Source organism: Aquarana catesbeiana, linkage group LG01 (genome assembly GCF_042186555.1).
Source record: "Aquarana catesbeiana isolate 2022-GZ linkage group LG01, ASM4218655v1, whole genome shotgun sequence".
NCBI lineage: Eukaryota > Metazoa > Chordata > Amphibia > Anura > Ranidae > Aquarana > Aquarana catesbeiana.
In genome coordinates, this window is record NC_133324.1 from 563240042 (window position 1) to 563254588 (window position 14547).

Below are 14547 nucleotides of genomic sequence, written 5' to 3' on the forward strand. Positions count from 1 at the left end.
TTTTTTTTAAGCACTTTACTTTTTTTTTTTGGGGGGTGGAACTCCACTTTAACATGCATTCAGGCAGAAAAAAACAAAAGAAGATGCCCCTAAAAGCCACGTCAAATCCGTCCATTGTGCATGAGGCCTAAATAACATTCAGTCAGCAGTATGCTGCCTAACGTGTTGTGCAGAGCAAAGTATCCCCTGGAGCCATCCCCTCACGCCATGCAGGCACCCATTTCACAGCTCTTTCTAGCCAGCTAAGTTCTTGTCTCTGGGAAAATGGCTCCGTTTGTAGTGAGAGGAAGCCGAGCCGCAGCCTGCCCTCTAGTGCTGACTTCGCTCCTCCAGTCACACGGTGTTTCCCAGCTCTCCCCCACACTAAGCTCTCTTCAGTGATTCGCGCGTGCGTGATGACGCCGCCCCCTGCGTGGAAACCCCGTAGCCTCGCGCCGTGTTACCGTTGGCCGGAGCAGGAGAGAGCAGCGGCTGAGAGCCGGGACTGGCCGCGGAGAAATGAACAGTCAGGGCGGGGATGAGATTGGGTGAGTAGCACGAGGTGGTGGTGGGGAGACAGTTGGGTGCACGCGGTGGGTTAAAATGGGCTCGTGGGAGAAGGAAAGGCCTGCGTGACCCTGAGAGAGAGAGCGCGTGAGTGTGAGAGAGAGAGGGGGGTGCCAGGCCTGAGAGTGTGAGCAGCGCAGGGACAGGCCTGGAGGTCAGACAGGGAGGCCGGCTAGTTGCTAGAAGGACACCTCATGGTGATAAGATAGGTGATGCATGGCTGCTGGTGGGAGAGCAGGGCGCATAATCGAGTACCTATCGAGCGTCTACTTCCGCATGGCTGTAGCGTGCCTCGTTCTGGGTCGCTTGGCACCCTGCTGGAGGGGGTGATCCCTCTATCAGACACATCCCATATGGCTGCTGTGATTCATTCTACCATAAAAAAAAGCAACTGCTGTGATATGATTCCCCTCTTATGCTGCCCCGGACCCCGTTGTTTCTTTATTTTTATTTTTTTATTTAATCTAATCTGTAGAAGCTGAGCACCCTCTCCCCCCCTTTTTTTTTTTCAGCCATTTTTTTTTTTTTTATATTAAGCTGCCTCGGTGGCCTTGATCTCTTACAGCTCAGAGGTTTTGGCTATAAACCGGTTTGACAGGTTCATCCTTTGTTTGGTAATTGCTGTGTGCAGCTCCTGCTTATTATTCTGATTAGACGGTAGGCGCAGTGAGTGCACATATGTAGGAGCAGCCCACAGGGGGTACAGAGCAGCCCTGCTCCCCATAGATTTCATTCTATTCCCTTCTCTGACACTAGTATTTATAGGCAGGGTAATTAAGGGCCAGCCTCACTGGGAATAGCTAATTATTGTTCCGTGGACAGGTTACTCTTTTTTTTTTTTTTTCTCAATACTGTTTGATTACGAGTAAACATACTCCGATATTAACTTTAACCACTTAACCCCTTGAAGATTTACCCCCCCCTTCATAGTTGCATACATAGGTGAGGCTGAAAAAAGACACAAGGCCAACCTATGGCCTTCATGACCAGGCCACTTTTTGCGATACAGCACTGCATTACTTTAAAACAGAACTTCTGTCATTTTTTTTTCATCTTTCCATCTATTAAATCTTCTGCCCTTGTAACTTTGGATAGTAAAACATTTTCTTTTTTCTGCCAGTAAATACTTTATAAAGCCCACTTCCTGTTTCTTGTCTGGTTTAAAAAACCTAGGTTAATGGCATCATGCACAACTCTCTCTCACTCTCGTGAGAGTTTGCCAAGAAGGGAGGGGGTGAGTCATAAGAGGGCCAATGAGAGCTTCAGAGCCAGGGGGGTGTCTGTGCAAATCCAGGAAGTGAACAGGCAGCAGCTTCAGCTGCCCACAATTAAAATGGTTGCAACCAGGCTCAGTGGAGGGAGATGGCAAATATGTTTTTATTACAAATTATGTGAGCAGACTGCAGTTCCTCTTTGACAATTGCATGTTTATGCGACACTATCCAAATAAAATTTGTGTCCCCCCGCCCACAAATGGAGATTTCTTTGGTGGTAGTTGACCACCTCTGCTGTGTGTTTTTTTTTTTTTTTTTTTTTGTTTTTTGCGCTATAAACAGAAAAAGACTCACAATTTTGAAAACAAAAAAGAAAACAATATTTTTAACTTTCTGCTATAAAACATATCCAATAAAAAATTGAAAAAAAAAATTTGATTTCTTTATAACTTTAGGCCTATATGTATTCTGCTACATATTTTTGGTAAAAAAACAAAAATCCCAATACATGTATATTGATTGGTTTATGCAAAAGTTATAGCGTCTATAAACTTTAGTATATATACTGGATTTTTTTATATATAATATACTAGTAATGTGATCAGTGACTAAAAGTGGGACTGCGATATTGCAGTGGATAATCAGACACTAACTGATGCTGTGCAGGAACCAGAGACACTAATCAGTGCTAAAAATATGCACTGTCGCTGTACTAATGACACTGGCTGGGAAGGGGTAAATATCTAGGGCTATAAAAAAAAGTTACTTTATGCCTAGTTAGTGTTTGTGTTTACTATGTGTGCTGCTTTTACTAGGGAAAGAGATGGATTCTAGTCTCTGCTTTCCAGGAACACAAAATCCATCCCTTTACCCCATCAGAACAGAACTCTGCCTTGTTTACTGAGGCAGAGCTCCATTCTGAGTCTGCCCAACGATCGGCAGGTGCCGACGGACATTGAGTCGGTTTCTACTGTTAACCACTTCAGCCCCGGAAGGATTTGCCCCCTTCCTGACCAAGCCATTTTTTTGCAATAAAAGCCCTGCGTCGCTTTAATTGGCAATTGCACAGTCATGCGACGATGTACCCAAACAAATATTGTCCTTTTTTTCCCCACAAATAGAGCTTTTTTTTGCGCTATAAACAAAAAAAGGGCGACAATTTTGAAAAAAAAAAACACTATTTTGTACTTTTTGCTATAATATCCCCCCCCCCCCCCCCCCCCCCCCCCAAAAAAAAATTTCATCATCAGTTTAGGCCGATATATATTCTACATATTTTGGTAATGAAAATCACAATAAGCATATATTGATTGGTTTGCGCAAAAGTTATAGTGTCTACAATATAGGGGATAGATTTATGGCGTTTTTATTTATTTTTTTTACTAGTAATGGCAGCGATCTGCGATTGTTGTGTTTTTTTTATTTGTTTTTAATATCAGGACTGCGATGTTGCGGCAGACCGGACACTTTTGGGACCATTGACATATATAGAGCGATCAGAGCTAAAAATACTCACTGATTACTGTATAAATGTCACTGGCAGGGAAGTGTGGGCAATCAAGGGGTTAACTGTGTTCTAACTGGGGGGGGATGGGACTGACTAGGGAAGGAGACCGATCGATGTTCATACTTAGTATGAACACACGATCTGTCTCCTCTCCCATGAGAGAACCGGCATGTGTGTGTTTACACACACACACGTTCTAGTTCTGTTGTGAGCGATCTTGGGTGCCAGGCGGCTATCGCGCGCGCACTCCAGGGACTCGTGGCCCGCGCGCGCCTGCTATGACGTCTTAAAGGAGCGGTGTACAACTACGGCGATTTGCGCAGCCGTGCCAACCTGCCGCAGTATAACTGCGGCGGCTGGTCTGCTAGCGGTTAGTCACAGCAGAAGCGTTGCATGCCTGCTGCAGGCGGAAATGCCTAATTGCATATATACATGATTCAGAGCACAGCTGTCACCCTGTAGCAGTAAAACTGCTATAGGGCGGTCAGCAAGTAGTTAAGTGTATTATTAAAGTAACGCCTTTCAAATGTAGATGTCTGCGTCTTACTGGATGTTAACTACTGGGTAATAATTTTAAAAGCGCGAACAAAAGTCCTGGATGGCATAACTCCAAGGTCCAATACAAGTTTGAGGGATCATCATCAGCATTCAGACTTTATAAAGAATGCAACAAGAAATGTAAGGGTACAATAAGGACGGATAAGATAGAACAAGAAAGACAGATAGCGGAGGAGAGCAAAAAAAAATCCCAAGAAATTCTTGAGGTATGTAAACAGTAAAAAAGGGAGGACAGACCATATTGGCCCCATAAATAATGAGGAAGGACATCTGGTTACAAAGGATGGGGAGATGGCGAAGATATTGAATTTATTCTTCTCCTTCACAAGGGAATCGAGGGGGCTTCAGTAACCAAAACTGCAGTGTTTATCCTCATGACACAACACAGGGAGCACCTCCATGGATAACAGAGGACAGATTTAAAGACTTGAGAAACTTAACATTAATAAATCATCGGGACCAGGTGGCTTGCATCCGAGGGTACTTAGGGAACTCAGTCAAGTGATTGCCAGACCGTTGTTCCTAATTTTTACTGACAGTCTACTGACTGGAATGGTACCAGCTGATTGGAGAAAAGCCAATGTAGAACCAATATTTAAAAAGGGCCCAAAATACATCCCTGGGAATTACAGACCAGTTAGCCTAACATCAATAGTATGTAAACTCTTGGAGGGGATGATAAGGGACTATATACAAAATTTTAGTAATGAGAACAGTATCATTAGCAGTAATCAGCATGGATTCATGCAGAATCATTCTTGCCAAACAAATCTATTAATCTTTTATGAGGAGGTGAGCTGCCATCTAAAGGTAGGCCCATAAACGTGGTGTATCTGGATTTTGCAAAAGCATTTGACACAGTTCCCCATAAACAATTACTGTACAATATAAGGTCCATTGGCATGGACCATAGGGTGAGTACATGGATTGAAAACGAGTTCAGAGTGTGGTGATAAATGGGGAGTACTCAGAATGGTCAGGGGTGGGTAGTGGGGTTCCCCAGGGTTCTGTGCTGGGACCAATCCTGTTTAATTTTTTTATAAACGACCTGGAGGATGGGATAAACAGTTCAATCTCTGTATTTGTGGACGATACTAAGCTAAGCAGGGCAATAACTTCTCCACAGGATGTGGAAACCTTGCAAAAAGATCTGAACAAATTAATGGGGTGGGCAACTACATGGCAAATGAGGTTCAATGTAGAAAAATGTAAAATAATGCATTTGGGTGGCAAAAATATGAATGCAATCTATACACTGGGGGGAGAACCTCTGAGGGAATCAAGGATGGAAAAGGACCTGGGGGTCCAGCAGAAAAGCTCAGCAATGGCATGCAATGCCAAGCTGCTGCTAACAAAGCAAACAGAATATTGGCATGCATTAAAAAGGGGATTAACTCCAGAGATAAAATGATAATTCTCCCGCTCTACAAGACTCTGGTCTGGCTACACCTAGAGTATGCTGTCCATTTCTGGGCACCAGTCCTCAGGAAGGATGTACTGAAAATGGAGTGAGGAGTACAAAGAAGGGCAACAAAGCTAATAAAGGGTCTGGAGGATATTAATTATGAGGAAAGGTTGGGAGCACTGAACTTATTCTCTCTGGAGAAGAGACGTTTGAGAGGGGATATGATTTCAATATCCAAATACCATACTGGTGACCCCACAATAGGGATAAAACTTTTTTGCAGAAGGGAGTTTAATAAGACTCGTGGCCACTCATTAAAATTAGAAGAAAAGAGGTTTAACCTTAAACTACGTAGAGGGTTCTTTACTGTAAGAGCGGCAAGGATGTGGAATTCCCTTCCACAGGTGGTGGTCTCAGCGGGGGGCATTGATAGTTTCAAGAAACTATTAGATCAGCACCTGAATGACCACAACATACAGGGATATACAATGTAATACTGACATATAATCACACACATAGGTTGGACTTGTGTCTTTTTTCAACCTCACCTACTATGTAATTATGTAACCTTCATACCATAACAATTCTTAAAGTATAGGACCCCTTTCACACTGAGGCATTTTTAAGGCGATAAAGGGCTAAATATAGCGCCTGAAAAATGCCTCCCCTGCAGCCCCAGTGTGAAAGCCTGAGTGCTTTCACACTGGAGTGGTGCACTGGCAGGACGTTAGAAGTCCTGCAAGCAGCATCTTTGGGGCAGTGGTGTATACACTGCTCCTAAACCACCCCTGCCCATTGAAATAAATGGGCATCACTGCCAAAGCGCTTCGGTAGCTGCGCTACATGTACACAGTTAACCCTTCCTTCGGCCGCTAGCGCGGGTTAAAAGCGCCCTGCTAGCGGCCGAATAGTGCAGCTAAAATGATGGTGAAACAGCGCTTTACCGCTAACACTGCCCGCGGCTTATTGTGGAAGGGCTCTAACTAAAGACAAAACTTTTTTTTTTGTGTGTTGGATTGGGTGGAGAGGGATTAGAACACCTGTTAGTTTTAATTGCTGTCTTTGCCACTGTTGAAGTAGATGTAAACTTGATTCATGAAATTTGAGCCGGGCACATATATCTGTAGTATTTTCTGGTAGTTAGAATCTTTAATATTTGCAAACAAAATGAAGGTTTCCAATTTCGAATAATAAGCTGTCAGGTTAGTAAAACAGTGATATCAGAACAGATTCAATCATACAGTTTGTAGTGTACATAGATTTGCAAAACAATGGGATAAATTAATATTCCTGAACGTTGTTTTATCTCATGGTTACTGTGAAATTATGTGAATGCATCAATGCAGTGCATGTTATATCAGATTGCAGAGCTTGGATTTATTGAATGAGTTTACCAAAAATGTACATATTGCAGAATATACAGCCTCATGCTTAATAAACTAAATTATTAATGTATCTTAAATAAAAACTATCTTTAGAAAGCATTTTATTAAAATAAATTTGATAAAAATCATCGATTTAACCGCTTCCTGACTGCCTCACGCAGATATACTGCGGCAGAAGGGCACATACATGCAGATTAAAGTACCTGTACGTTGCCCTTTAAGAGGCGGCTTGCGGGCGCCCGCCGGGAGCTCTGCGAGCGTGATTGCGGGTCCCGCGGACTCTATGTCCACGTGGATACCCGCGATCGTCTCACGGAGAGGAAGAACAGGGAAATGCTAATGTAAACAAGCATTTCCCTGTTCTGCCTAATGACAGTACACTGATCACCGCTCCCTGTAATCGGGAGCGGTGATCAGTGTCATGACACACACAGCCCCTCCCCCCACAGTTAGAATCACTCCCTAGGACACACTTAACCCCTACAGCGCCACCTAGTGGTTAACCCCTTCACTGCCAGTCACATTTACAGAGTTAACAATGCATTTTTAATTGCACTTATCGCTGTATAAATGTGAATTGTCCCAAAATAGCGCCAAAAGTGTCCCATCTGTCCGTCATAATGTCGCAGTCACAATAAAAATCACTGATCGCTGCCATTGCTAGTAGAAAAAAAAATTATTAATAAAAATTCCATAAAACTATCCCCTATTTTGTAGATGCTATAACTTTTGCGCAAACCATTCAATAAACGGTTATTGCAATTTTTTTTTTTTTTTTTACCAAAAATATGTAGAAGAATACGTATTGGCCTAAACTGAGGAAAAACTTTTTTTTATATATTTTTTTGGGGGTATTTATTATAGCAAAAAGTAAAAAATATAGCTTTTTTTTCAAAATTGTTGCTCTTTTTTTGTTTATAGTGCAAAAAATAAAAACCACAGAGGTGATCAAATACCACCAAAAGAAAACTCTATTTGTGGGGAAAAAAAAAGATGTCAATTTTGTTTGGGAGCCACATTGCGCAATTGTCTGTTAAAGCGTTGTGGGAACTGTGTATTTCCCACAACACAACGTGGGTGGGCGGGGAGTTTGCGGCTAGCTGCGGCTAGCTATACCCGGAAGTGGGTGCAGATACCTGTATTATACAGGTATCTGCACCCCCCTCCCCCCTGAAAGGTGCCAATTGTGACACCGGAGGGGGGGAGGAATCCGATGAGCGGAAGTTCCACTTTAGGGTGGAACTCCGCTTTAAGTGGTTAGATCCAAAAAAAAATGTATTTATTTATTTATTTTTTTTACATTTCGTTTTTATCATTGATTTATATCCAACCTGCTTACAAACGACTACTACTTACAAACGGAGGGAGACAACAGGAAGTGAGAGGAAATTACCCCTAGGAAGGGAAATTTACTCCTGTAAGAGTTATTATGGGAAAAAGGTGTCTCCACTGAATCCTTATCACCAATCCTTGTTTCCACAACAAATCAAAATTTTCAAAATCCAATTGTCATTGGGATAGAAAGTGAGAGGAAATCTTCTGAACAGGGGCACAGACAGCAAAACAAATGTTACAGGGGTGATGATAACTAAAAAATGTACCGTTCCGACTTACAAAACAAATTCAACTTAAGTACAAACCTACAGGCCCTGTCTTGTTTGTAACCTGGGGACCGCCTGTAGTGAACTTGGTGAACAGTTATTCACTGTAAGGTCATTACAAAAGACAAGGGGCATTTTGGAGGAAAAGATTTAACCTCCACATACAGAGAGACTTCTTCAGGATAGGAGATGCGAAATAGACTCTCCTAAAGCAGACCTTCGGTCATATTTTTTTTTTTTTTTTTTTTTAACTTTCCATCTATTAAATCTTCTGCCCTTATTGTTTTAACTTTGGATAGTAAAACTTTTTTTTTTCTGACCGTAAATACCTTTATACAGCCAACTTCCTGTTTCTTGTCTGATAATAAGCCTAGGGTTATGATATCATACACAGCTCTCTCACCCTTGTGAGAGTTTTCCAGGAAGGGAGGGGAGATGAGTCAGAGGTCCAATGAGTGCGGCAGAGCTGGAGGTGTGCCTCTGTGTGTAAATCCAGAAAGTGAACAGGCAGCAGCTTCAGCTGCCCACAGTTAAAATGGATGCAGCCAGACTCAGTGGAGAGAGTTTAATGCAGCATATTTGGCAAGTACAGAATTGCATTGTATATAAAATAATATGGAGAATAATATATATCCAAGATTTTACATCCAAGTTGGTGGAAACACATTAGACACTTTTAGAGGATGCATGTAATAGAGAAATACTGAACTATTGCTGCCCATTTCTGAAAATACTAGATGCTTGCTTGTCTTTTAGCTTTCACAATGAGAGTAACTAACCAAAGCTAGCATGCGGCAAGTTTTTAGGTCAGTGACTCAGAAGCTGATGTCTGAGGATCTGCCCACCAGGGGACCCTATCAGACAGACCTACAATTGCAGTCCAAAGATTGCTGCCTTAGGTTTTCTCTTCTTGGGTGTGTCTGTTGCTTTTTATGGTCCTATAGAGCCACCTTTTCCACCACTAGGAAAGCGAATCCAGACTCGCCTGCCCAGGCATGCACAGGAAGCCAGAGACCTGGATGGGGATCCCATACACAGTGGTGCTTGGCATCAGTGGACATGTAGTGCCTGGACGTTCTATGAAGCAGCGCAGAACACCCTGTAGTCTGTTCTTGTAAACACAGCAAGTTGTAAGTGCTTCTGCACTTTTCTTTAAACAGTTTGTCCTCTGCTCAACTGGCATATTTAAATCTAATTCTGCAAAACAAATCGCGGCTTTAGCATTACTTTAAACCTAAACCACACCACAACTTTGCTATCACTTTAAATTGCTTAGTAACTTGTTACTCCCTAAATACGGATGTAACATGTTGCTAAAGGTGGAGTTAGCCTTTAAGAGCTCTTTGTGTTTTTAAATTGTAGAATGGTTTAGATTTTATCCCTTTCTGACCTGCCAAAGTAGAAGCTAAGATTTAAAGCGTGGCTGCAGTGCATTCTAGGTTTCTAAACTATAAACATATTAACCCATTTATGGAATGGTCTACCTCTCAGATCTTTAATATGGCAGTACAATGCAAATAGACAAATTTTAATATGAATACGGGTGCTCAGTGACCAAGCTGCACAGTGCTGTATGGTAGATGATTTTTTTTTTTTTTCCATCTCCATGTTTGATCAGTTGCGGTTTTTACCCCTCTTGCAACATTGTTTTTAGGTTGGGTCTACAGGGTCCGATCTGTATACAGGCATCTGTACACCCTGACAGCTGACACTTCTTTTTTTTTTCTTTTCTTTTCTGAAAGATTATGCGGTCATCGCCATAATGAAAGCATTTACCCAGTTAAGGCAGAGGGTTATTCTTCAGAATCCCATTCTATTCATTGCTACTTTAGTGTGTTTGTGTGTTTTTTTTTTTTTTTTTTTTGTTTTTTAAGAGAGCCATCTTTTAATATGAATAATTCATTCAGAATGTATGTTAATGTGGATACGGTATAAACTGTTTGTAGCTCAGCTATTCGTGGGCAGTTTTGTATTCTGAATGAATGCAATAATTCCTTTAATTGGCTGAGTCAGAGGTCATGACATCGTCGGCCTGACTTCTTTCTGAGAATACAAAGCTGCCTATGAATGGCTGAGCAGCATTCAGGTGCTGGGTGTGGGAAGGGAAGTTCCCATTCCACAGCTGGAACACAGTGCTGTATATTGTATGTAGCTGAGGCTACATACAGTTCATACAGTGTGCCCAGTGGGCACATCTGCTAGTTTAGAAAATAGTTTGTTTGGGCCAGCTTGGCTGGATGGAGATCAGCTTTAATGCTGAAAGGTTTCTGAGAAGAGGAGAAAGCAATGTGATGAACTGCTCTACTTTAAAGTGATTGTAAAGGCTCGCTTTTTTTTTTTTTTTCCTTTATTTCTTTTTTTTTTTTTTCAATAACAATCATGTTATGCTTGCCTCCTCTGTACAGTTGGTTTTGCACGGAGCAGCCTGGATCCTCCTCTTCTCGGGTCCCTCTTTGCTGCTCCTGGCCCCTCCCTCTTTTGAGCGCCCCTCAGCCAGCAGTTTGCTACAGGTTGTCACCCAAGCTGAGTCAGAGTTCCGTGTATCCTTTCAGACACTGAGCCCCAACCTGGCCCCGCCACCCCTCTCCCCTGAATGGCTGACTGACTTTGACAGCTGCTGGAGCCAATAGCGCCACTGCTCTGTCTCAGCCAATCAGGAGGAGTGTACTGGATGGCTGAGGGGATCACCCGTTTTGCCACATTTACATGCCTCGTTTGCGTTTAGAAAAAAAAAAATATTTATTTATTTTTTTCAAAATAGCCAAAAATGGAAAATGCCTGTGAACGAAACACGGCTAAATGCAAATTACCGCATTTAGCCACATTTGGTGTCTGAAATGTCGGAAACTTCAGCGTCTGAACTCATTTTTTTGCCTTCAAAGAAAAGCCTATAAACTCAACTGCCTAAAAACGACATTAAACGAACCTGTGTACATGTACACATAAGATAACATTGGATGAGTTCAGGGGCAGCCGAAAAAAGCATCCAACTGCCTCTGAACATCCGTTTACCAGCAGCAGTGTACATGAGGCCTTACAGAGCATAAAAATGCAGAAAAAAATCAGATATACCTTATTTTATGAACGCAGTGGACAGATGGGAACAGCCTCATGGGATTAAGGGCCCTTTCACACTGGGGCGGGTGTCGGCGGTAAAGCGCCGCTATTGTAATTGCTAGCGGCCGAGAAATGGTTAAAAACCACCGCAAAGCGCCTCTGCAGAGGCGCTTTGCCGGCGGTATAGCCGCGCCGTCCCATTGATTTCAATTGGCAGGAGCGGTATACACTTCGCTCCTTCACCGCTCTGAAAATGCTGCTAGCAGGACTTTTTTTCCCGTCCTTCCAGCGCACCGCCCAAGTGTGAAAGCAGCAGCACTTTCGGGTCGGTTTGCAGGCGCTATTATTAGCGCAATAGCACCTGCAAACCGCCCCAGTGTGAAAGGGCCCTTAGTGTATTTTTATGACATGCATTTTTGTGTGTTCCATAATCCACATAAAAACGCAAGGGTGTGAACCAGGCCTAAAACCTGAATCCAGTGTCTTTGTTGTGATCTTTAAGAAGCAATAATTTTCCAACAAAAGCAGCTAGAGAGGTCAGGGGTGGCTTGTTGTAAAGCTGAAAATATTTTAAAAGTTTATTGTTCCAGTAGCACCGGCTGCACATGCAGGGACTCCCGCTAGCTAGCACCAATCCGAAATCCGACTATTTGCTAGACATTTTCTGCTCATCAGCATGCCCCATTCACACTTTGCGATTTTGAATCGCAGGTAGAATCGCTGTAATTCTGCCTGCAGTTCCAAATCGCACTGCAGTCAAGGCAAACTGCACCACACTTATTTCAGTGCCATTCATCCTTAAGACCCCTTTCACGCTGAAGACATTTTTCAGGCGCTACAGCTCTAAAAATAGCGCCTGAAAAAAGCCTCAGCTGCAAACCCAGTGTGAAAGCCCGAGTGCTTTCACACTGGGGTGCTGCGCTGGTAGGCCGTCACAAAAAGTCCTGCCAGCAGCTTCTTTGCAGCAGTGGAGGAGCGGTGAATACACCGCTCCTTCCCATTGAAAACAATAGTGCAGCGCCGCCGGAAAAGCGCTGTTTTGCAGGTGGATTTAACCCTTTTTCGGCTGCTAGCGGGGGTTAAAACCGCCCCACTAGCGGCCAAATAGCGCCGCTAAAAATAGTGCCGCTTTACCGCCGACCCTTGGGCGCTTTCAGTGTGAAAGCACTCTAAAGGAGAAGTATAGCCAAAGCTTGTTTGGCTGTACTTCTCCTATGGATCACAGGAGTGCAGTTCGTTTTGCACTCCTGTGACCTGTTTTCAGAAGAGAGCGGACTGAAGTCCGCTCTCTGCTGATTTCATGGATGTCAGTCCAGGCACTGCGTCATCGCGATGTCAAAGTCTGGATTCTCCAGGTGCCTGGACAGTAAGCTGCTGAGAGCCTGAGCCAGCCACCCCCGACCCCTCCACAGCTCAGCGCTCCAATGAGCAAGGAGGGGGCAGAACAGAGAGCTGTGACTGACAGTCTGCAGCTCTCTGCTTGGGGAGCTCTGAAAACCGAGCGATGGGTAGTGTTCGATCGCTCAGTTCTCAGTGTAGAGGCACCGGAGGACAGATACAGCATTGGACCGATACTGCATCCACCGAGGTAAGTATCATTAAAAAAAAAAAAAAATCCTTCTTTTAATCATTTCAATACAGGGCACTTTTACCCCCTTCCTTTTCACACAAATAGAGCTTTCTTTTGGTAGTATTAGTCACACCTGTGTTTTTTTTGTTTTTTTTTTAATTTTTGCTAAATAAATGGGAAAAAAACACCGAAAATTTTGACTAAAGGCATATTTGTCTTCATTTTTGTTTATAAAATTTTGCAAATAAATAATATTTCTCCATAAATTTTGGCCAAAATGTATTCTGCTACATTTCTTTGGTGAAAATCAGTGTTATTTAGTCTGTAGGAAAGTTATAGAGTCCACAAACTATGTGTATGTGTACACGCACGTAGGTACTCATAAGTTTGCATACCCTGGCAGAAAGACTTTTCTTTTACTTATGCTTAGTGTTTGGCTGAATCCATTTATTATCAATCGACTGTGTTTACTCTTTTTAAATCATAGTGACAACAGAAACTACCCAAATGACCCTGGTCAAAAGTTTACATACCCTGGTGATTTTAGCCTGATAACATGTACACAAGTTGACACAAAGGGGTTTGAATGGCTATTAAAGTTAACCATTTTCACCTGTGATCTGTGCTTGTAATTAGTGTGTCTATAAAAGGTCAGTGAGTTTCTGGACTCCTGATAGACCCTTGCATCTTTCATCCAGTGCTGCACTGATGATTCTGAGTCATAAGTAAAGAAAAAGCATTGTCAAAGGATCTGCAGGAAAAGGTAGTTGAACTGTATAAAACAGGAATGGGATATAAAAGATATCCAAGGAATTGAGAATGCCATCCAAGGAATTTAGAATTCCAATCAGCAGTGTTCAAACTCTAATCAAGAAGTGGAAAATGAGGGGTTCTGTTGAAACCAAACCACGGTCAGGTAGACCAACTAAAATTTCTGCCACAAAAGCCAGGAACATTGTTTGGGATGCAAAGAAAAACCCACAAATAACTTCAGGTGAAATACAGGACTCTCTGAAAACATGTGGTGTGGCTATTTCGAGATGCACAAGAAGGAGGCACTTGAAGAAAGATGGGCTGCATGGTCGAGTCGCCAGAAAAAAGCCATTACTACGCAAGTGCCTCAAAGTATCCTGCTTACAATACGGCAAACAGCACAGAGACAAGCCTCAAACCTTCTGGTACAAAGTCATTTGTAGTGATGAGACCAAAATTTAGCTTTTTGGACACAGCCAGTCACATGTAAACACGGGGATGCCGGTAATCGGCGCTCCTCCCCTCACACTGACAGTGTGAGGAGAGGAGAGACGATCAGTGGTATCCCCTCACAGAGGACATCTAGGGATGTAATCAGGACACTGATCATCAGTGCCCTGATTACAATTAAGTGCCAGCAATCAGTGGCCATAAGTGATGCCAGTTAGTGCTGGCTATCACTGCTGCCCATCAATGCCACCCTTCAGTGCCACCTATCAGTGCCCATAAGTGTGGCATATTAGTGCCTTCTCGTCAGTGCCGCCTCATCAGTGCCCATCAGTGAAGGAGAAAATATGCTTACAAAATTTACTGACAAACTAAGAAAAACTTTTTTTTATTTGATTTTTTCCAAAATTTTATTTATTTGATTTTTTTTTTTAAAGTAAAAAATAACCCAAAAAGTGATTAAATACCACCAAAAGAAAGGTCTATTTGTGTGAAAAAAATGAT

The 14547-nt window shown here is 42.7% G+C and overlaps 1 protein-coding gene across 6 annotated transcripts in view; it reads left to right on the forward strand.

Moving 5' to 3' along the window:
* Window positions 1–352: 352 nt before the first annotated feature.
* DAZAP1 (DAZ associated protein 1) overlaps window positions 353–14547 on the forward strand; it is a 50391-nt gene continuing 36196 nt past the window's right edge. For 4 of the 6 annotated variants that reach the window (XR_012235682.1, XR_012235683.1, XM_073596646.1 and 1 more), the window contains exon 1: window positions 353–527. Coding sequence is in view for 4 of the 6 variants with exons in the window: in XM_073596646.1 (XP_073452747.1) it covers window positions 499–527 (29 nt within the window). In the remaining 2 variants the exon portion in view is untranslated. The remainder of the gene's footprint in view (window positions 528–14547) is intronic. The other 2 variants (XM_073596610.1, XM_073596620.1) reach the window with 1 other exon arrangement.